At 39.9% G+C, this 20,882-nt stretch overlaps 3 protein-coding genes across 5 annotated transcripts in view; 2 read left to right on the top strand and 1 right to left on the bottom strand.

Annotated features, from left to right (window-relative positions):
• Positions 1 to 536: 536 nt before the first annotated feature.
• On the top strand, positions 537 to 4,462 carry lrrc53 (leucine rich repeat containing 53). The gene is made up of 5 exons (XM_083525100.1): positions 537 to 1,149; positions 1,336 to 1,461; positions 1,792 to 2,610; positions 2,775 to 3,167; positions 3,245 to 4,462. The coding sequence occupies exons 1-5, from the start codon at positions 1,143 to 1,145 to the stop codon at positions 4,456 to 4,458; spliced, it is 2,559 nt and encodes an 852-aa protein (XP_083381226.1). The 5' UTR covers positions 537 to 1,142; the 3' UTR covers positions 4,459 to 4,462.
• Positions 4,463 to 4,668: 206 nt separating this feature from the next.
• fam151a (family with sequence similarity 151 member A) lies at positions 4,669 to 9,023 on the top strand. Its single transcript, XM_083525117.1, has 8 exons — positions 4,669 to 4,885; positions 6,439 to 6,588; positions 6,718 to 6,867; positions 6,953 to 7,112; positions 7,274 to 7,498; positions 7,899 to 8,035; positions 8,117 to 8,251; positions 8,357 to 9,023. Exons 1-8 carry the CDS (start codon positions 4,693 to 4,695, stop codon positions 8,998 to 9,000), a joined length of 1,794 nt encoding a protein of 597 aa, XP_083381243.1. The 5' UTR covers positions 4,669 to 4,692; the 3' UTR covers positions 9,001 to 9,023.
• An 11-nt stretch (positions 9,024 to 9,034) lies between these two features.
• Positions 9,035 to 20,882, bottom strand: part of acot11a (acyl-CoA thioesterase 11a) — a 15,252-nt gene continuing 3,404 nt past the window's right edge. For all 3 annotated transcript variants that reach the window (XM_083525125.1, XM_083525123.1, XM_083525124.1), the window contains 13 exons: positions 20,385 to 20,445; positions 19,756 to 19,857; positions 18,486 to 18,642; positions 16,895 to 17,051; positions 12,576 to 12,695; positions 12,361 to 12,499; positions 12,212 to 12,267; positions 11,344 to 11,410; positions 11,135 to 11,218; positions 10,915 to 11,048; positions 10,445 to 10,576; positions 10,182 to 10,308; positions 9,035 to 10,083 (listed from right to left, as the gene is read on the bottom strand). In XM_083525125.1, the coding sequence (XP_083381251.1) occupies positions 9,922 to 10,083; positions 10,182 to 10,308; positions 10,445 to 10,576; positions 10,915 to 11,048; positions 11,135 to 11,218; positions 11,344 to 11,410; positions 12,212 to 12,267; positions 12,361 to 12,499; positions 12,576 to 12,695; positions 16,895 to 17,051; positions 18,486 to 18,642; positions 19,756 to 19,857; positions 20,385 to 20,445 (1,498 nt within the window). In that variant the 3' untranslated portion in view covers positions 9,035 to 9,921. The remainder of the gene's footprint in view (positions 10,084 to 10,181; positions 10,309 to 10,444; positions 10,577 to 10,914; positions 11,049 to 11,134; positions 11,219 to 11,343; positions 11,411 to 12,211; positions 12,268 to 12,360; positions 12,500 to 12,575; positions 12,696 to 16,894; positions 17,052 to 18,485; positions 18,643 to 19,755; positions 19,858 to 20,384; positions 20,446 to 20,882) is intronic.

Raw genomic sequence — 20,882 nt, 5'->3', positions numbered from 1 at the left:
ATCATCCACCGAACGCAGACTGGGAACCATCAGGATTATGAGAAGCAGGTTGATTCATGGTTTCTTGTCAGGTGAGAAGATTTCGCTGGATGGTGATGAATTGGTAAGACGACCGCTGTAAAGAAAGAAAGAGGAGTTTATGGACGTGTAGGCAGAAGAAAAATTCAGCTCATATTGTGGGAATTTGGATTGGAAGATTTCATTTCAAGTGTCTGATCAAATAATCTGAAAATTATATCTGAATAACATCATTTAAAAAATATTGTGATTTCCACCATCAACATACGTCGAAAGAGGGTTTGAGAATCATCTACGGCTTTAGACTATTAATAATGCGTGAATAATAATATTAGGGAATAGAAATAATAGTAATTATAATAATACAATTAATTAAACAATAAATGAGCACAAATAGTCCTGGTTCGGGAGAATTTGGTGTTATTGTGTGTTTTGAACTCGGCTATAGACCTATTGATTCAGATGGTCTGACTTTTGTAATTTTGTAAAATTTAAATTTGACCTGTTAATGATGCACGAGCATTAAGAGAACATGGTCAAAATTTTATCAGAAGGTTCCTCTGATGCTCCTCAATCAGGGTACCAAATTTCACAGCTTTTTACCAGCTATTGTTGTTATTTGCAGTCATAGACCCCCAAGCCAGAAGGAGAAGAAAGTGTGGAATAACGATGAGATGCCTACGTACCGGTGTTGCTTTGAGAAATTTTGCTGATGTCAGCTTTATTTAGTAATAATACAGCTTAGGCCAATATCATCTAGAAGTATTTACTATATGTTTAATCAGCAACATTTCTATAATCTAGATTGAAAAGATTCCTTTATTTGAAGTTTGAGTTTTAATAATAGACCAATGACTCAGTCACACCCTTGGATACGTTACTGAGGAGAACAGGTGGAGCATCATGCATGTTTTATCACCACTACTTTGTAACAGGAGCACAGAAGGATATGAAGTGCTACAAAACAGCGTGAAACCTAAAAGATCTAATGAATGTTTTAAACTGGTGAAGTAGCCAATTAGCTTGATTTTAAATCTTGGTTGGGACTTTCAGAAGAAGGTCCAAGATCTTGGGGATGTGAGAGCTGCAACACTGTGTGACCCAGTCAACTAAATGAGAAAACCATGAGAAGTAAGTACGAATAATTAACACTGTAGGTTCTGAATGATGTTTTCCACATCTGTAGCTTTCTAGCAGCTTCCTGTAGACCCTAAACTGATATTTAGTGCTCGTCAGTTCATACAGTTCATTTCAAGGACAATGTCAGCCTGTGTTAAGTGTAATTAATCCAAGCTAACAAATGCTGATGCTCCTCAGGTGTCCTCCTGCTACTGATGGTGTCAGTAACACAAGTCCAGCTTTCCTCTCATTCGCTCTGCCCGGATTCCTGCATTGTGTGTTCGAATGACGCCATCATCTGCAGTAAGATCTCCATGATCATAGGTGACCAAGCTTCTCAATCATTCATTCATGTTCTGTTCATCATGTCAGGCCTTAATATAGCACCAATATGGTAATTTTGAACAAAGAAATATATTAGTTTACATTCCAGACTTGGGCACTGACCTGTTTGCTTCTAGATTAGATACAGTTCAGATACGTGGCAAATGAAATGTTTTAGTCAAAATGAAAGTATGGAGAACAGCAATGAGAGTAAATGTTGAGAAAACTGGAGATTGATGTGATATTTGGGGATCTCAGCTGGTATTAAACAGCGAGACAAGAAATTGGTGGGGGTTTCAGGTGAACACTTTAATTTTCTTTTATCTCCAGAGGCTCCGGATTCAACCAAAGCCTTGATGCTCACCGACGGATCCATCGACACTGTGGATCACATCGCGATCTCTGATTTATCCAACATGAGTGTTTTGGTACTCAGCAACAACATCATCTCGACCATCGTAGGGAACGCTTTTCAAAACCTAACTGTCCTCAGAACCCTATCTTTGGACCACAACCTTCTCTCCAGCCCCTCCCTCGATAGATTGACCTTCTCCTGGCTTCGTAAACTAGAGACCCTTCATTTGGGTCATAATTCTATAAAGGAAATCTGTGGATCCTGGTTTCAAAACACCAATTCTCTGAAAACTCTGCTGCTGGAGGGGAACCTTCTGAGCTTTCTTAACTCCAGTACGTTTGCTTCATCTGATCTGAGAAGCTTGGAGACCTTAGATTTGTCGGACAACCTCATCTCCTTTGTGGGTCGAGACAGTTTCCGCAACCTGCCGCGTCTCGGGAGTCTGGATATCTCACGAAACAGGCTTCAAAATGTGCCTGATGCTTTCTCGTATCTCCTAAGACTCTCGATGCTAAACTTGGACCTGAATCACTGGAACTGTAGCTGTGAGCTGAGGGAGTTAGCCCGTTTTCTCAACAGCTACATTCAGTCTCCAGACAAAGTTTTGCACAACGGGAAGAGGATGGCGTGTGCTGGTTCAGACAACCCCAAAGTTCAGACAGTGCTGGAGATAAACGAGGCTAACTGTATGCCAGCTAACGGAAACATGATGGCGGACATCAATGCTACGAGTTCGATCACATCTCAGCGCTACACCAGAGACATTGCCATTGCTGTTGTATGTTCATGCCTGGGTGAGTATTAACATTTTATGAACATCTCCATTCATAATCAGTAATAAGACAAAATATTTGATCTGTGATGGTTTTGAGTTCAAATCCCAGGCCAAAGTGTTTTCCAAACAAAGAAATCTTGAATTTCTCTGGAATTTTCTGACACCAGAACTTTTGAATTTCAGGTGGTGTTGTGATTACGCTTGCAATACTTGCACTTCTACACAGGAAGTTGGGGAGAAGGTTTCACCCAACGCAGAAGACAAAAGGAGCCGAGGAACCGTCCAGCCAGACGTGGGACTTCTCTGAAGGCAAAGTGGCTCTCTCGATGTCTTATGCTCTCCAAAACAGCAACAACCGTGATCATCCACAATGGGACAAAGAGGACACTTCATCTGAGAGCAGACCCGACACAATGAGAAACCATTTCATTTGCCAAAACTGTGGTTTGACATCCAGGAGAAAAGCTTTCCATCAAAGAACTAACAGAGGAATTCGACCGAATGTGGAAGAAGAATGGTCAACCTATTTAGACAGATGGAAAGACACCGATTTCTGTCCAAAAATCAAAGATGAAGGTATTAAAATATGTATTATTCTGAGAATATTTTCTTCTTCAGATCACACATAAACCGTATTCTTGTTTAAATCCCAGATGGAAGCCTTCAAAGACATAAGGTAAAAAGTGCCAGTGGGTTGAACACTGATCATCCCAGACAACGATCTCCAAGGGAAGACACATCGACACTGAGAATGCAGCAGATAGCTCTGAGAAGACACATGTTAATTGCCCAAAGACAAACATTCACCCCAGAAGAGGAACCAAATGCCAAAATCTTAACTCACAAGAATCATTCCTTCTTCAAGCGCCAACATCGAGGAGGATATGGTGTTCTACCAGTTCAGCACCATCCTCAGACTTACATGGATGACATCCAGGACAATATGCCTAAAAATCAAGAGGAGCATATGCTCCCAAGAAGCTCTAAGGTCATTCTGTACAAAGATACATTAAATTACAACCAGTCCAACATGGAGCACCAGGATGGAACCCAAGCTAGAATCCAAAGAAGCGTAACCTTTGATTTGTCCATGGAACGTGCCTTGTATGTATCTAGAAAGGAAGGTCCATACAAAATCAGCAGGACAAAAATGTCTGAAGCACTGCAGCCAAAAAGCAAATCAAGTCCAGGCAAAGAATCTAAACAAAGAAAAGGCAACGCACAATCGAGGAATTCAAAAACTCTTAAACCTAGATCTCAAAGACATAGTAAGCTGAAGGTCAAATTAAATCTGAACCCTCTCAAAAAAAGTCAGGTTTCTCCAAAGTCTGGTTCTGACGCTGAGGCTAAAGATGTGAAAAGAACACCAAAAAAGATCAAGAAAGACAAATCTCAGAAGAGTGAGATGAAAAAGCAGAGTGAAGGACAAAAGACTGAAGAAAAATACACGAATTCTGAGAAATCGCAATGTGAGGAAAGTTCAATGGATCCCTTAGAAACACAGAGTTCTGAAAAGAATCCAGAGGAATCCAGTCCACCCGTGCAGACTTCCAATCTTTCAGCTGAAACCACGGAACCACTTGGTACAAAAAACACTATAGACCACAGTCAAATCCCATCCCTGGACCTAAGCCTGGCACTGGGTGCACCAGAAGATGGTAAAGAAAGTCTTCAGAAAGAGTTTCAAACACCACAAGATGGAGAAGTACTTCCTGATGACTCTATGACCCCAGGGTCCTCAACGGTCTCTGTTGTCCAGGAGTACCTGTCCTCGGGTGATGGCTCACCGAAGAGGAAAATTCGACTGATTGTACCTGAGAAAAGCTCCAACAGGCCGAAGACTGCACTGGAGAAGAAGATCAGATAAATGTCCACCATGTCTTGTGAGATATTTGTCTGAAGTGCCATTTTTTTCATGCTGCTCCTTCACTGAAAATGTTAATACCATCTTCAAGGACCAAGAGTCATTTTTATAAGTCAGATAACAGCCGAACAAAGTTCTGTCTCTCCAGAATCATTTTTCTTTATGATCCGTTGATAAGATAAAACTTGAAACGCCTGAACTGCAGAACAGCAGAACTCAGGAGACGGAACTACAAGGATGGACGAGAGAAGGAAGAATGGTAACGAAAGACGACAAGATGAGATAGAAGATGAAGAAAAGATACCGAAGACCATACTGGGGATTTGTACCAGACAGCAGTTCAATATGTTGTGTGTGGCTGTTGGGCTCATTGTGCTGCTGATCATCATAACAGTAATTTCCGTGGTCCTCACCATAAACTCGGGTTCAGGTAAATGTATTATTGTTTAAAATATTACAAACCCTGTGGTGTCGAACTTTTGCTTGAATTATTTTAATTTTTTTGCCAAAAATCTGCATCCAGATTGCTGTAAAGCTGCGTTCTTTCAAAGATCTTAAAAAGACCATAGACCACTAATTTATTACTTTTATAAGTTTTATTATAAGTAGCTACTATAAGATTAGACATACGAACCATATGTGCTTTTTGAACATCCCATTCCACATTTATTATTAAAATAAGCTCCTCTCTTCTCTTGGAAGATGTTCTACTAGATTTTGTGGAGATTTGTGTGAGCTTCATTTAGTTACATAAATGTTAGTAAAATGATGGAAATGATGGTAAATTTCATGTGTCAGGGTCCAAAAGACACTTGATACAATTGTGTGCCTCCATGTTTGTGCTAACAATGTGGTGAAGAACCACATATGGCTGGGAAAAGTCGTACATTGCGAGCTGCTAAGATTCCATAACCGATATAATTTTTGTTCTCTTTTTTTTGTTTGGAAATCGTTAAGACGTAGTTAATAGAACAATTGTTTTAGTTTCTGGAAATAGCTAGCGAGCTAGTTAGCGCTAGTGATCACGTGCTAATCAAGAGAACTTATTTTGATATATAACATGTATATATCTACAATATAACTATAATTAAATGGATCAGGCAAGAACCATGATAAATACGGCCGTGTATGTTGATCTTGTTTCCATCACTGGAAAGAGCTTTAGCATAAATGCTGTTATTCTCCAGACTGGGTTAACGCTGAGGCTGTAGACGAAATATTAAACTCTTCTAGACAAAATTAGTTTGAGTAAAAAATGTTAAAGCTACATACAGTATTTTCTCCTTATTTACAGACAGTAATAAAGTTAATGTAATTCGTTACTGAATTTGAGTCGCTTTTTCACATATCTGTAATTTACAATCTGTATTTCCATTTGGGGAGACGTTTATTTGAACTTCACTACAGTTTAACATCAAACATCTCCCATTTTACTCAACTAGATTTTGCGAAATCAGTCGTTCCTTTTAATTTATGAGTGAACAAATTATGAGTGAACAAATTTGCCGCTTGGATCACGAACATACAGTTCAGCGTCAGTTCAACGGCAAGCAGAACATTTAGAAACATCCATGAAACTCAACTCAAAACAACACACGTGACCTCATTTACACAATTTTCTTTTTAAAAAGTTGTTGAAAATACGTTTTGTGTTCATGATGATTGTAACAGAAATCAATCAGTGTTTGAGTCATTAATATCATTCTATTAATAGATCAGTGTGCTGAGAGTCACATTCGAGTCTTTACCCTAAACTGAGGTGATGAAGTAAAGAATCTTGTGATAAAAATGATAATAGGAACATTAGAGTTATAATAAATAGTACTTTGGATACTTAAGTACATTTGAAGGCAAAATATTTTGTACTTTTACTCAAGTGAAAGTTTAAAGGGACACTTTTACTGTTACTGAGTGTCTCTATTTTAACTTGTGTACTTCATCCACCACTGATTATATAAATACACTTGTGTTGTGTTTCTTCAGGACCATTAGAGACCATGGTCCCATCCCCTACAGATGGAGACATGCTGGAATTTCTTCTTCAAAATGAGGAGATTGAAGAGAAAGACGGACTTTACGCTACTTGGTATCACGCTGCCAACAGCAAAGCCGAAACCAAAAAAGCCCTGGAGAGTAAATACGAAATCCTTTCCTCATGAGTTGTATTATTTTCTGGCCGAAGTTTCACGATTATGTAACGAGTGATGAATCTAGATTGATAACTGTACGAGATAACAAGCACTGTGACGATCCGTTCCTCAGGTGACGTTATGATTCTGGAGGCTGATGTCAATGTTCAAGGTCATAACACGGTCAACGAGACCAACATTCCCATCATGGCCCATCCGCCAGATGTCTACAGTGATAACACTTTGGAAGAGTGGCTCGATGCGGTTATTAAATCTAAGAAAGGTGAAGAATCAGTAATGGAAGAAGATTGGAGAACTTTGCATTAGATGTATTTCTTCTAAAATGCGTGTTTTTCCCCTTTAATTAGGAATAAAACTGGATTTTAAAAGTCTTCAAGCGGTGGAGCATTCACTTGATCTTCTCAGGCTCAAGAATCAAACAGGAATCAATCGCCCCGTATGGTTGAACGCCGATATCTTTCACGGTCCAAACGTTCCAACTTTCTGGCCCGTGGTCAATGGTACTCGGTGAGAATAGAACGTTTCAGTAGGAAAAATACTTCTTGTAGGAAAATATTCCACTTGGGTGTCTTTTGTCATGCTCCTTACTCCAAATGTGTAGAGAAATTCTTCTACAGCTTGTGGAACAGCCTTGGTTTAACATCTCACTATATTTTTAAACCTACCAGATTCTTAGAACTTATCCAGACAAAGTTCCCAGATGTAACCATCTCACCAGGCTGGAAGGTTCTTTACCTGCCCATCTTCCCCAATGTCACGTACACGCAGTCTATGGTGACGAAGATGTACGACTCCGTCAAACACCTTCCACAAAGAATCACGTTTCCTGTTCTGGCAGTTATGGTGAAGAATGGATGGCCTCACCTCAGCTGGCTTCTCAGCCAGTCCTCCAGGTATTTTACCCAAAACAAAAGAGTCAAGCCTGGTCCATCTCCTCTGATTTTAGCACAGGATGGTGTCAGACCTGAGCCAGTTCCTCTTATTTGATCAGAGGATGAAGTCATACCTGATCCATCTTCTCTTATTTGACCAGAGGATGGAGTCAGACCTGATCCATCTTCTCTTATTTGACCAGAGGATGGAGTCAGACCTGATCCATCTTCTCTTATTTGACCAGAGGATGGAGTCAGACCTGATCCATCTTCTCTTATTTGACCAGAGGATGGAGTCAGACCTGATTCAGTTCCTCTTACTATCCCCTTTTACCAACCGAGTAGCAGGATCTGCATCATGTACCATCACAAAGATGAAGCTTTTCATTTTAAAAACACACCTACTCTCTGTATGATCCAGGTTCAGTTTGACCTTGTGGCAAGGTGAGGAGAACCCCACCGTCAATGACCTGCTCTTCGTTAGAGACAACAGCAACCCTCAGCGCATCTACTACGACATCTACGAACCTGTGCTGTCCCAGTTTAAAGAAGCTGCAAGTGGGTTCCTCGCCTCTTTAGAACATTTCTATAATTATATTTAATATTTATATTTGACATTTCTGTATCTTTGTGTATTAGAGCAGAGGAACAGACCAAGAAGGTTCTACACAGGTGGAAACATAGTGGATTATTTCAAGCCTGCAAACGGTGAAGGACTTAACATCCTGTGGGAGGAGGTGCATGACCGTGCCTCTCTTCTAGCTTTACTCAAAGGTATGGCAAGAAATAATGTGATGGTGAGGTGTCTACAAACCTTTAGCTCTTCAGTGTAACTGAGGTGGTACCATCACACTACCCAATGATTTGTTGTGTTTCCAGAAAACCCAAGTGGAATGCTGGTGATTCCTGTAACATCTGGAACAGGAGATTTGATAACTCCAGTGGTTGAAGGCTCACTGCCAGAGCTGCCTCTTCAGGATTGTCTAGATTTAATCCTCACTTCAAAGAACCCATGGGGCATCTACATCAGGGTGAAGTCTCAGATGCATCTAGCTACGTCACTTCATCTGCTTCGACAGGTGTACGCTGGAGACCTTCTCCACCATCCAGTCTGGATCAACATGGACGTCGCACATGGAGTTTTCAACGTCGAGGGCTACATCTCAGGCCTGGAGTACGTGAGGACCATTAACGAGATTTTTCCATACGTCACCATGGCTCCTAGCTGGCCTCGGGAGGTTCTGGATCAGGGTTACACACCGCACATGGTCGAGGACATGATGGATCTCTTTCAAGAGGTTTGGCAGGATGTCTCCTTGCAGCTGTTGGATATCTACCTGGAGAGATCGGAGGCTGGAATTAGGATTCTTCGACAAAACCAGGCACGGTTTTCTCTCACGGTGGAAGACAGGACCAGAAATGGAGGACTCGCGATGGGGAGGTCGATGTTTTACCTTGTAACAGGACCTTTTACAATCGTCCCATTGAATTTACAGAGGTTTAAATCCAAGCATGTAAAATAAAGACGTTTTCTGTAATTAAACAATTGGACGCAAATTCACTTCAACCGCATCCTTTATCTTTATTATCATGATGTTCTTAGATGTTAATTCACATATACACCAAAACTACTGACCAGCATCTAACAGGACTACAAAAACATCTGATCCATCTTAGTACAATATAGAACATTATCCTGAGGGAGAAGTTCCAACCAATCAGATGCTAGAGTTTTTTCTGGCCATTATAATCAACAAATCACAGCTTCATAAGAAATCGTATTTTAGTATTTTGTGCTTGTATATATTTCCACCTCATGATTAAAGGTTTGTGGATACCTGGCCATACAGTGTTAAAAATTCCATTCCACATTTAGTCTCCATTTGCTGTTATTATAAACTCCACCCTTCTAGGAAGATGTTCCACTAGATTTTATGGGGATTGTGTGAGATTTCATTCCAGCCACAAGGGTGTGAGTAAAGTCAGGTTCCTGATGTAGGTGAGAAGGTGAGGACGCCTGAGGTGCAGTCAGCGTTCACATTCATCCCAAAGATGTTCAATGAGGCTTGAGCTCTTTAGCGACCATGAGAAATCTTCCAACCCATGTAAAGATCGATTTTAGCCTACCGTATCCGAAGACGTCCTTGACACACAATAAGATCCTATCCTGAAGCACATATGGCTGGAAAATCAGATGTCTATATACTACATTATAGCCAAATGCCATGTGTAAAACCGAATCCATAACAATGCACATGTTACAACCTGATACATCGTTTAATAACTGATTAAAAAAATATCGAACTGCTCCATCATAATCGTCCAAACTGCAATGACCATAAAACTACAGAATTAAAACTAAAATAACAAACTTAGAACTAGTGGTTTCAGTGTAGACGTTAGAGACTGGTTTAGAACGACTGAGCAGCCGATAACAGGGGGCGCTAGAGAGGTGTGGTCGAGATGGCATCAGGTTCGACTTGTCCGTTGTCCATCAGGTACTGTCTGCAGGAGATGAACACAGAACAGAAGCTGGACGACAGTCCGGCGATGTCCATGGAGATGTACGGCAGCACGCCCGGATTGGTCTGGTTGTAGTAGCACATCTGAGGAGAAAAAAAACGAGGCAATATATATATATTTACACATGTCCATAAAACCAACTGTGATGAAGTTGTTTTTTGACTTGAACATGAGCGCTCACCTTTGATACGTTTTCCGACACAGGGTAGATGATGAACCCTGCACAAAGCATCTCCCCCCTGTTCATGTCCTCCGTTGGAGGGTGTGTGGGAAGACTCACGGAACGTATTGCAATAATATATGGATCTCTGCATGTATATAAAATACACCGGTTTCAATAAAAGAATGAAGGACGCTTCATGTTTATGCTACAGCGATCTTCTGAAGGCAGTGAGAAGTCTGGGGTTAACAGCGTTACAGGTTTTCCTTCAGCACCTCACTCACCCGGTATCGCACGGCAGCCTCCTGGAGGCCAGAAGGATGAAATCCTGGTTTTTGCCTCCTTCGGTCACGGATGGAGCGAGGACGTGGTAGATTATGTCATCGGCATCGACCGGGACGATGGGATTGCACTGTCTGTACACAACAGAAGTTGGGGGTTATACAGTGCAGATGTTCAGTAGACGAATCGAGCTTTGTTTTTAGCGTCTCCTGGCGTCGTTTAAATATTAATTCATATTCATTTTATATATATATAGTGATGAGATGATGTTCTTACATCAAGTGCTGTTTTATAAGCTGCAGTATAGTGTGTGTGTGTGGAGGCCAATTTTGTAAATGTTATAACTACTTGGATCCTCACCATTTAGATGTTTAACTCTTTTTTTTTTAATTATTATTATTTTTCTTTTCCAACAGCCAATCACTGAGCTCCTTCTCGGTTCTGATGTAAAACACGGGCAACAATGACCTACTTGTAGTGCTTATCCCATTTGGGCCTGTGGCTGAGGTCCGAGAGCAGGGCGTAAGCTCTCTCTGCCGAAACGTTCATCTCCGATTCAACCCTCACACAAAGGCTCTGATTCACCTCCTGAGTGAACAGGAACACCTGCAAAAACCCAGACGACACCGCTCTTAATAGCACAGCGCAGGTTCAACGCTCCGGGGGACTTTTAAAAAGACAAGCGTACTCACGTTCTTCTTCTTAGCGGTAAGAACCCAGCCTTTCCTAGCCGCTAACATCTTCAGAGCAAACACATTGTTGTAGCTCAGATACACCTGCGGGGGTTTGAGGGAACCGATAAGATGTCGTTATGCGAGATTGTGGTCTTTTAATTGTCCCTGCATCGTATCTTTTATCGTTTTTTTTTTTTTATCTCTGGTTATAATGTGGAAGTGGATACCTGGTTGCTGGGGTCCCAGGGGACGGACAAGGGCACTTCAGTATGCTTACAGGAGATGATGTACTTTCTGGATTGGATAAAGAAATCGTTATTATCTTTTACGCAAAAACAGGACGTGATTTAAAAAATAAATAAATAATAATTCCCATTTCAAACCAGAGCCGAATCTCACCTCAGCATTACCTTCACCTGACTTTATAACCAGTGCACAGTCGAATTCTGATTGGTCAGAAGAGCTGACTCATTTTCTAAAGCACTCTAGCTTTTATTCCAGGTACAACTTTTAATGGATTTTTCTCCTTCTGCAACCATCAATTTGTCTGTGCATCGGCTGTGCAGCAAAACTTATTTATATCTAATTATTAGTAGATGCGCTATGTTTTTATTATTCAGAAAGTGACCAATCATTTACATTTATGCCAGATGCCCTTATACAGAGCAACTTACACCTGAGCAGGGGAGGGTTGGGGGCCTTGCTCAAGGGCCCAGTAGTGGCAGCTTAGTGGTGCTGGGATTTAAACCTATGACCTTCCAATCCAAAGTCCAATGCCTTCACCACTGAGCTCCCACCTCATTTATGACCAATATTTAATCTGTAGTTTGATTTCTCGAAGTGCGTTCTCTGAGCACCGCTGCTGCTACGTAAACATGATGACTCACGACACTACTATCACATCTGTGTGCTATTCGTTGAGGAGAGATGTTTCTCCAGAGGAAGATACACCGACGCACCGGTAATTCAACCAGTGATGCTACAACATTATTCTCGGTTTTTTTTTTACGTGTCGCTAAAACGCCATCGTTGTGGTACTTCATCCTGGTTTGAACTGATACTCATTTTCCTAACAGATGTTTTGGAGTTCAGTACCTGTCGAGTCGAATCTTCTTCCTGGCAGTCGCCTCCTGGTATCTCCTCTTTCCATCCTGTTAATGTGGATGATTAAAAAAAAACAATGCACGATATTAAGATCAACACAGGAAGTCTGAACAGGAAGTAAGTCTCAGTCATGGCCTTACCAGCGGTTCAGGTTGTATTGGGGGTAGTGGGCGTGGCTTGCCCTTGTCATCCAGGACCTCATAAGTCATAAACGCACTGTTAATGTGTCTCAGAGACTCCTCCCCCTGATAAGCCTCTGCGCACACGCCCACCTCCATACTGCCAAAACGAAGCAAAGTGGTAAAAAAAATGTCTGTAACCCCGATGTCACTTCCTGTCTATATCCAATTCTCACCTGTTCTCAAAAGTGTTGTTGACGATTGCTTTGAGGATCACGCGGTCTCCGACTTGAGATGGTCCTCTAAAGTGGAACATGTCTATAGTCCTCAGGGTCGGGTGGGCGTGGCATAACCGGCTGAAAACAAACAACAATCGTGTAATGAGGCGGGGTTACTGTTGCCCGTAACAACCGACGTTGACTAGTTTCAGCAATTTGCCAATGCTGGAAAAGTTTCTTAATGAAAGTCCTTTTTTTTATCCGTTTATAGTTACATTGCATGTCTTTTTTTTTACTCTTTTGAAGCTCTGACACTGGAGACACTTTACAGGAAACATCACGATTACATTTGATCTTTTTCCCTCGATGTTATTTGGACCTACACTATTGTCAGAGCTCATAGAAAATGACATGAACACTTTCTGACCAATCAGAATGCAGAATTCATCAGTGAAGTGGTAAGTTCCACAGCTGGAAACATCTGGAGGTTGTATTTATTTATTCAGTAACTGGTTAATCACAAAACAGCTAAATAAATATAAATAATACATACACACACACACACACACACACACACACACACACACATATATATATATACAGTGAGGAAAATAAGTATTTGAACACTCTGCTATTTTGCAAGTTCTCCCACTTAGAAATCATGGAGGGGTCTGAAATTGTCATCGTAGGTGCATGTCCACTGTGAGAGACATAATCTAAAAAACAAAAATCCAGAAATCACAATATGATTTTTAAACTATTTATTTGTATGATACAGCTGCAAATAAGTATTTGAACACCTGTCTATCAGCTAGAATTCTGACCCTCAAAGACCTGTTAGTCTGCCTTTAAAATGTCCACCTCCACTACATTTATTATCCTAAATTACATGCACCTGTTTGAGGTAGTTAGCTGCATAAAGACACCTGTCCACCCCATACAATCAGTAAGAATCCAACTACTAACATGGCCAAGACCAAAGAGCTGTCCAAAGACACTAGAGACAAAATGGTACACCTCCACAAGGCTGGAAAGGGCTACGGGGAAATTGCCAAGCAGCTTGGTGAAAAAAGGTCCACTGTTGGATCAATCATTAGAAAATGGAAGAAGCTAAACATGACTGTCAATCTCCCTCGGACTGGGGCTTCATGCAAGATCTCACCTCGTGGGGTCTCAATGATCCTAAGGAAGATGAGAAATCAGCCCAGAACTACACAGGAGGAGCTGGTCAACGGCCTGAAAAGAGCTGGGACCACCGTTTCCAAGGTTACTGTTGGTAATACACTAAGACGTCATGGTTTGAAATCATGCATGGCACGGAAGGTTCCCCTGCTTAAACCAGCACATGTACAGGCACGTCTTAAGTTTGCCAATGACCATTTGGATGATCCAGAGGAGTCATGGGAGAAAGTCATGTGGTCAGATGAGACCAAAATAGAACTTTTGGGTCATAATTCCACTAAACATGTTTGAAGGAAGAAAAATGATGAGTACCATCCCAAGAGTACCATCCCTACTGTGAAGCATGGGGGTGGTAGCATTATGCTTTGGGGGTGTATTTCTGCACATGGGACAGGGCGAATGCACTGTATTATGGAAAGAAGGACAGGGGCCATGTATTGCGAGATTTTGGGGAACAACCTCCTTTCCTCAGTTAGAGCATTGAAGATGGGTCGAGGCTGGGTCTTCCAACATGACAATGACCTGAAGCACACAGCCAGGATAACCAAGGAGTGGCTCTGTAAGAAGCATATCAAGGTTCTGGCGTGGCCTAGCCAGTCTCCAGACCTAAACCCAATAGAGAATCTTTGGAGGGAGCTTAAAGTCCGTGTTTCCCAGTGTCAGGCCAGAAACCTGACTGATCTAGAGAAGATCTGTGTGGAGGAGTGGGCCAAAATCCCTCCTGCAGTGTTTGTAAACCTGGTGAAAAACTACAGGAAACGTTTGACCTCTGTAATTGCAAACAAAGGCTCCTGTACCAAATATTAACATTGACTTTCTCAGGTGTTCAAATACTCATTTGCAGCTGTATCATACAAATAAATAGTTAAAAAATCATATATTGTGATTTCTGGATTTTTTTTTTAGATTATGTCTCTCACAGTGGACATGCACCTACGATGACAATTTCAGACCCCTCCATGATTTCTAAGTGGGAGAACTTGCAAAATAGCAGGGTGTTCAAATACTTATTTTCCTCACTGTATATATATATATATATATATAGTACTGTGCAAACGTTTTCAGCAGTTGTGGGAGTCTGTAAAGTGGAAACGCTTCACACACAAAAAAAGTGAATGAAAAGTAGAGAAATCCAAATCAAAGTGAGAACCCTCTGCCCTGCAAAAAATCAACAATTCTTTTACGTTATACTTGTTTATGAAGGAACTCAACAGGTTGGTTGTTCCAAACCTTCTTGAAAACTAAGCACAGATTTTTTTGTGGATGTAGGCTCCCCAAGTCCTTCTGTCTCTTCATGTAATCTCAGTCAGACCAGAAGAATTTGAGATCAGGGCTCTGTGAGGGCCAAAACTATCACTTCCAGTACTCCTGGTTCTTCTCTACACTAATGGCTGTGTGTTTGGAGTCGTTGTCCTGCTGCAGAATAAATTTAGGTTCAATCAGATGCCTTCCTGAAGGTACTGCATGATGGAGAATTATTAGTCTGTATTTCTAAGCATTGAGGACACCATTAATCATGACAACATCTCCAGCTCCATTTGCAGAAATGTAGCACCAGACTTGCAGCAAACCTCTGGAAACACCTGCTTCACTGTTGCCTACAGACACACATTATTATAGCGCTGTCCAGCACTTCAGCAAACAACTTGCCCTCTGTTACAAACAAATATTTTAGATTTTGTCTCATCAGTCCAGAGCACCTGCTGCTGTTATCGTTCTGCCACCAGTTCCTTTTGGATTTCTGACCATTATTCTTCAATGAAGACCATTTCTGCCAAGACAGTACATGGGTGTGCCTGGGTCTCACTGGTTTCTGCCAGTTCTTTGCTGATGAAACTATTGGACATCTGATATTGAAGGGAATTATTCATGATGTGTCTTTTATCTGCTGTATTAAGTTCCTCAGCATCGCCTATTTCTTTCTGCGTCTTCAAACTAGCTTGAAGAGCATATCTTGAAACCCGAGTCTGCTCTGAGATCTTTACCTGGGAGAGACTGATGCAGTAGAACTTCCTGTGCTCAATCTCGCCATGGTGTAGGACCTGGGACATGAAACTATCTTCCACACCCTCACCTTATTAGCACCTGTAGAATTGGTTAATCATACACCTGACTCTGATCCTACAAAATCCACGAGTTTGTGCAAGTGTTAAAAGTGTAAGAATGGAAATTCTTACACTTAAAATACATTTTTTTAAGCATCATTTCTTCACGTCTGCTTCGAACGTCTGCACAGTACTGCATACACGTTTTTTGTTTTTTTTTAATGTAATGGAACGATTGCATAAGGTGTTATTCCTGTGTTTTGTTCTTCACTAGTAAAGTTCAAACCTTGAACTCTTGATCGGCCGAATGACTTCAAAGCTCCAAAGAGGGAGTCAATTATTAACAGCTGATTTTAAAATGCTACACTTAAAAAAAAATACAACTCTGATAAATTCCTGAAATAAATTCACCATTACCGAGCAAAACAATAACACCAGAGTGACCTTTACATGCAAATATCCATGAAATCGCGCGTTAGGAAAACGCTACAGCTTTACTCTTTTGATTTTTATTGGTATAAACAACAATTTAATGCTTGAAAGATTGAAGTGGTAAATTAAATTTGAAATCGTTATAGAAGTAATAGTTTGTCTCTGCAGGTCTATTACAGGATTAGTCAAGACACGGTTGGGTTTCTGTGTGTAGATCATGACTGTGTATGGAAAAATCGAGAGGATGCGACCAAATTCTATTTTTGTCTTCTGACAGACAAAAAAAAAAAAAGAAAACATTTTCAGAAGCACCTCTGGCAGTGAAATCACAGGTAATTCAGTGGTGGTAATATGTTTTTCGTTTCTATAGTAACAGCTCATTTAGAGGAACTTGCATTATATTTAATTATTGATAATGCAATAACATTTTCTTTAAGCTGTTTTCAACATTTATAGGCGTTTCCAATGTCAGCGCTTTGGTAAAGCTGTAACTTTGAGATTGTATGGGGGTTTTTTTGTGGTTTGTCTTTAACTACCACAGACTCCAAATAATAAAAAAAAAAATGAGATTGAATGAGTGAATGCATGTTCTTGTGCAAATTGCTGTGGTGTAAGTAATAAAACACTTCGGGATGTGATAAGCAATAAAGAGAAGATAAAGGGTTAGTGTGCTGTTACCTGGCAGCAATGGTGGCTACGTTTTCCATCCACGCCATGATCTGGCCTCCGAACGTGCTCACCTGGTGGTTGGCATGTGTGGGCAGAACCAGCTCTACGCTCTCTACTCGGGTTTGCTCAGTCGGGACTTTTTCCTCCGTGTCTTGGCTTTCTGCACCTAACACAGACACAGACACACACACACACACACACACACACACACATATATGTACACAGGACACTATCACTATTTATGCATACTTCATGAATTTGAAGAAATGCTCTTTCTCTTACTATTATTGTCAGCAAAAAGGTGTGTAAAAAGGTAATTTTGAAACAAACAATTTATAGTTCTTTTAAACCATTTTCCATTTCTGAAGCCAAATTAAGGTAACACTAACAGGACAAAAATTACGTTAAAAGTAGGAAACAAAACCAGGAATGCTTGTGACATTTCATATAGAAAGAGTCTTCAATGCGATTTAGCGAAACGAGTCGTCTCTAAGAGTGATTCGTTCATTTTAAATGAGTCTCTGATGCAAATCAAAAGAATGAGTCGTCTATAAGAGTGATTCGTTCATTTTAAATGAGTCTCTAATGCAAATCAAAAGAATGAGTCGTCTCTAAGAGTGATTCGTTCATTTCAAATGAGTCTCTAATGCAAATCAAAAGAATGAGTCGTCTCTAAGAGTGATTCGTTCATTTCAAATGAGTCTCTAATGCAAATCAAAAGAATGTGTCGTCTCTAAGAGTTTCGTTCATTTTAAATGAGTCTTTAAAGCAAATCAGAAAAACGAGTCTTCTCAAAGAGTGATTCGTTCATATAGAACGAGTCTTTAATGCGACTGAGCAGAATGTGTCATCTCAGGTGAATCGTTCATATTAAACGAGTCTTTAATGCGAATCAGAAGAATGAGTCGTCTGAAAGAGTGATTCGTTCATTTTCTTCTGCATGCGCAAAACATAACAAAAATCTCTATCGGTTATGTACAGGAAACAGAATAGAGTAGAATTCGTCTCTTTATTCTTCTAGTCCGAGTCGTTACTTCTTTTATCACGTGACTCCTATAGGTGCTATGCAAAGCAATACACAGGAAACAGAATCGAGTAGTTCATGAGTCCTTTGGCACGAGTCGTTCCTTCTTTTGTCACGTGACTTCATTAGACACTACACAATGCAATAAATTAGTTTTTTTTTTTTTTTTTTTGTCTGAATCGAGACATTATTGTTACAATAATAACAATAATAATTTGGGAGTCACGTGACAAAAGAACTAAAAACACGACCCAGAAGATATGAGAGGTGAAGCGAATCATTCTGTTTATCAGCATTTAGCCTTAACTGCATTGTCAGATTTTCATTATTCCAACTGTAGTCAAAAGTTGGTGTATGAAGACGTGTTTGTGGATCTGCTTATTAAAACTGGAACATTTGATTTCTGATCAAAGGAACGAAATGAACGAAATGACTCAAAAAAAAAAGTTTCAAAGAACCGAGTCACTAAAATGATCCGATCCTCTCATCACTAACAAATAAGTCAACAGATCCCGTGTGTGTGTGTGTGTGTGTGTGTGTGTGTGTGTGTTTCCAGGAAATTTAAATTCTTCTTACCAGACATTCCTTCGCTAATGCTTGTCCGGTGAATTTTTCTGCTCAGCAGATCTTTCATGATGTCAACATGCAGAAGCCTCATCCTCCTTCTCTCGGCCGCGATGCTGTACTCCACCTTCTCCAGTTCTGTGTTAGGGATCAGCGGCTTCAGATGGCCCTTTACACACACACACACACACACACACACACACACACACACACACCATCAATTATCATCTGCTTTACTATTTTACTATCATCTGCAAAACACACATGTTTACACTTGTTACCTCGTGTAAGAGTGAAACCTTAAATATGAATATAAAATGTGCAAAATGTTATAATGTCATAATAATTGTGTATTTTGGCAAGAAATTTCCAAATACAATATGTCACGTCTGTTAAAGTATGAATAAAAACTCATGCAAATGTTCTAATAATACCCTGTCACTAAGCCGTCAATTAACGTCACTGGAAATGAAACAAAAGTACAGGAAATATCAACATTTTCCTCAGATATGTTGGTAGTTTATGAAAGAAAAGACTCAGAAGGGCTGAAATCACACTTGGATTAACCTTAGCGTCAACCGCTATATAAGTTTAATGTTGTTATTTCCAAACACTGATGCTAGCATAAAGCTAATCTCAAGCTCTAGTACATATTCGGTTCGAGTACATTACAGGTCACCTTAGTTAATTTCCTCACTTGCTATAAAATATAAAAAAAATGTTTAATAAAACTTGAACGCATCACATTTTGCTATATTCGCTGTTATTACACGACAATTTTTCCTCACAATTTTGTTAGCCAGAGTAACAAACTACTAGAAAGTGATTTTAATTGATCGTAGCGGTAATGTAAGCTAGACATTGGTTTAGCATGTTAACAACCAAGCAACACTTCATTTCTTTCGTTTTATTTAGTTTTTTTTTACTTCTAAATTTACGGAAAGCTGCGTTAGCGATCGGACGTGTAATTACAGTGTCGTTTGTGTTGTACCGACCCTTTTCTCGCAAATTTTCCAACATATCTGAGGAAAATATTGACGTTCCTCGTAGCTTAGTCTCATTTCCGCCATCACTTGACCTTTACAAAAAATTGTGAGGTAAATTTTCGGCCTCTGTGATTAGCAAGCGGATGATTCTTCTACGTTTTTTTTTCCGTTGCCAAGCGATGATGTGTTCCTGTTATTTTTATGTAAATACAATAGACATATTGTTGTATTGCGGCTAAAACATTTGCATTAGCAAATATATCTGCACCGATGATCCTCTTTTCTCTCGGGCTCACCTTGACGTTAACTGTAGGCCGAATTACGAAGGTGGCAAAAGCTTCACAGACTTTCCAGTGGCAATTCCTGTACAGGTCCTCACAGTTCACCACTATCCCCACCTTACACACACAAACACACACACACACACACACACACATATTCTGAATAATTTGGCACAAGAATCACTTTGGCGGTACAACGTGTTTGAGTCACGGGATTGTTAGCATAAACTAACATGACCTTTTGTACACTTATCCGAGTTTTATGTACCATAGTAAGACGAGATTTCCTATATGAATTTAATGCTATGAGAGTGTAAAGCTCTGAAATTATCTGCTGAATGAGTTTTACCTCATGTAGCCCAATAAGTGTTCTAATATAATAGTAATAATAAAATAGTTTGAATCTGGTTTCTCTCAAAATTTTTCTCCTCATGAAGTCTTGAGAAGTTTTTCCCTCGTCATCATTACCTCAGGCTGAGTCATTAGAGATAAACTTATAGTAATGATGCTAACTGATGCTATATTCAGAATTTATTTATTTCTAAAACGCTGTTTTAGACCATGTTTAAGTTTCATTTGAATAAAATATAATGAAAACGAATAATACTGAATTTAATCCTTTTTTCTATTTTTTTTTTTTTTACCTCCATGCTTGAGGTGAAAGACCTGTTGACTTTAGCCTGGATGTTAACCACTTGTCCAACACTAAAAAAAAAAAGAAAAATAATATTTAATGCTCTTATTCTAGATAGACATGGAAATAAATGATGATATAGAAATAAAACAAGTTCAGGAACATTAGAAACTAGATTTTCACCGATGAGAATATTTTCTCGATTTAATGACAAGATGTTGACAGGATCGACCGAGAGATTTAATTTTTGATGTATTATTTAATATTTTATTGATGAAATTATGAATCTGAACACGCTCGGCATTCGAGTCATTATTGTATTGCTAGGCTACTGTGAAGTATCACTCCACCACCGCTGAGTCTAAACATCTGACAAACTTATCAATATAAACATCTGGTTTTACAGGAAATGAGATAAAACTACAGGAAATATCAACATTTTATACACATAGCATCTTGATTTTCCACGTTTTCTGAGAGAGCAAAACAAACGGTCATCAATATTTTG

Source organism: Silurus aristotelis (genome assembly GCF_946808225.1).
Source record: "Silurus aristotelis genome assembly, chromosome: 22".
NCBI classification, from domain to species: Eukaryota; Metazoa; Chordata; class Actinopteri; order Siluriformes; family Siluridae; genus Silurus; species Silurus aristotelis.
Note: the sequence above shows the minus strand (reverse complement) of the source record. Positions and strands in the feature narration are given on the sequence as shown.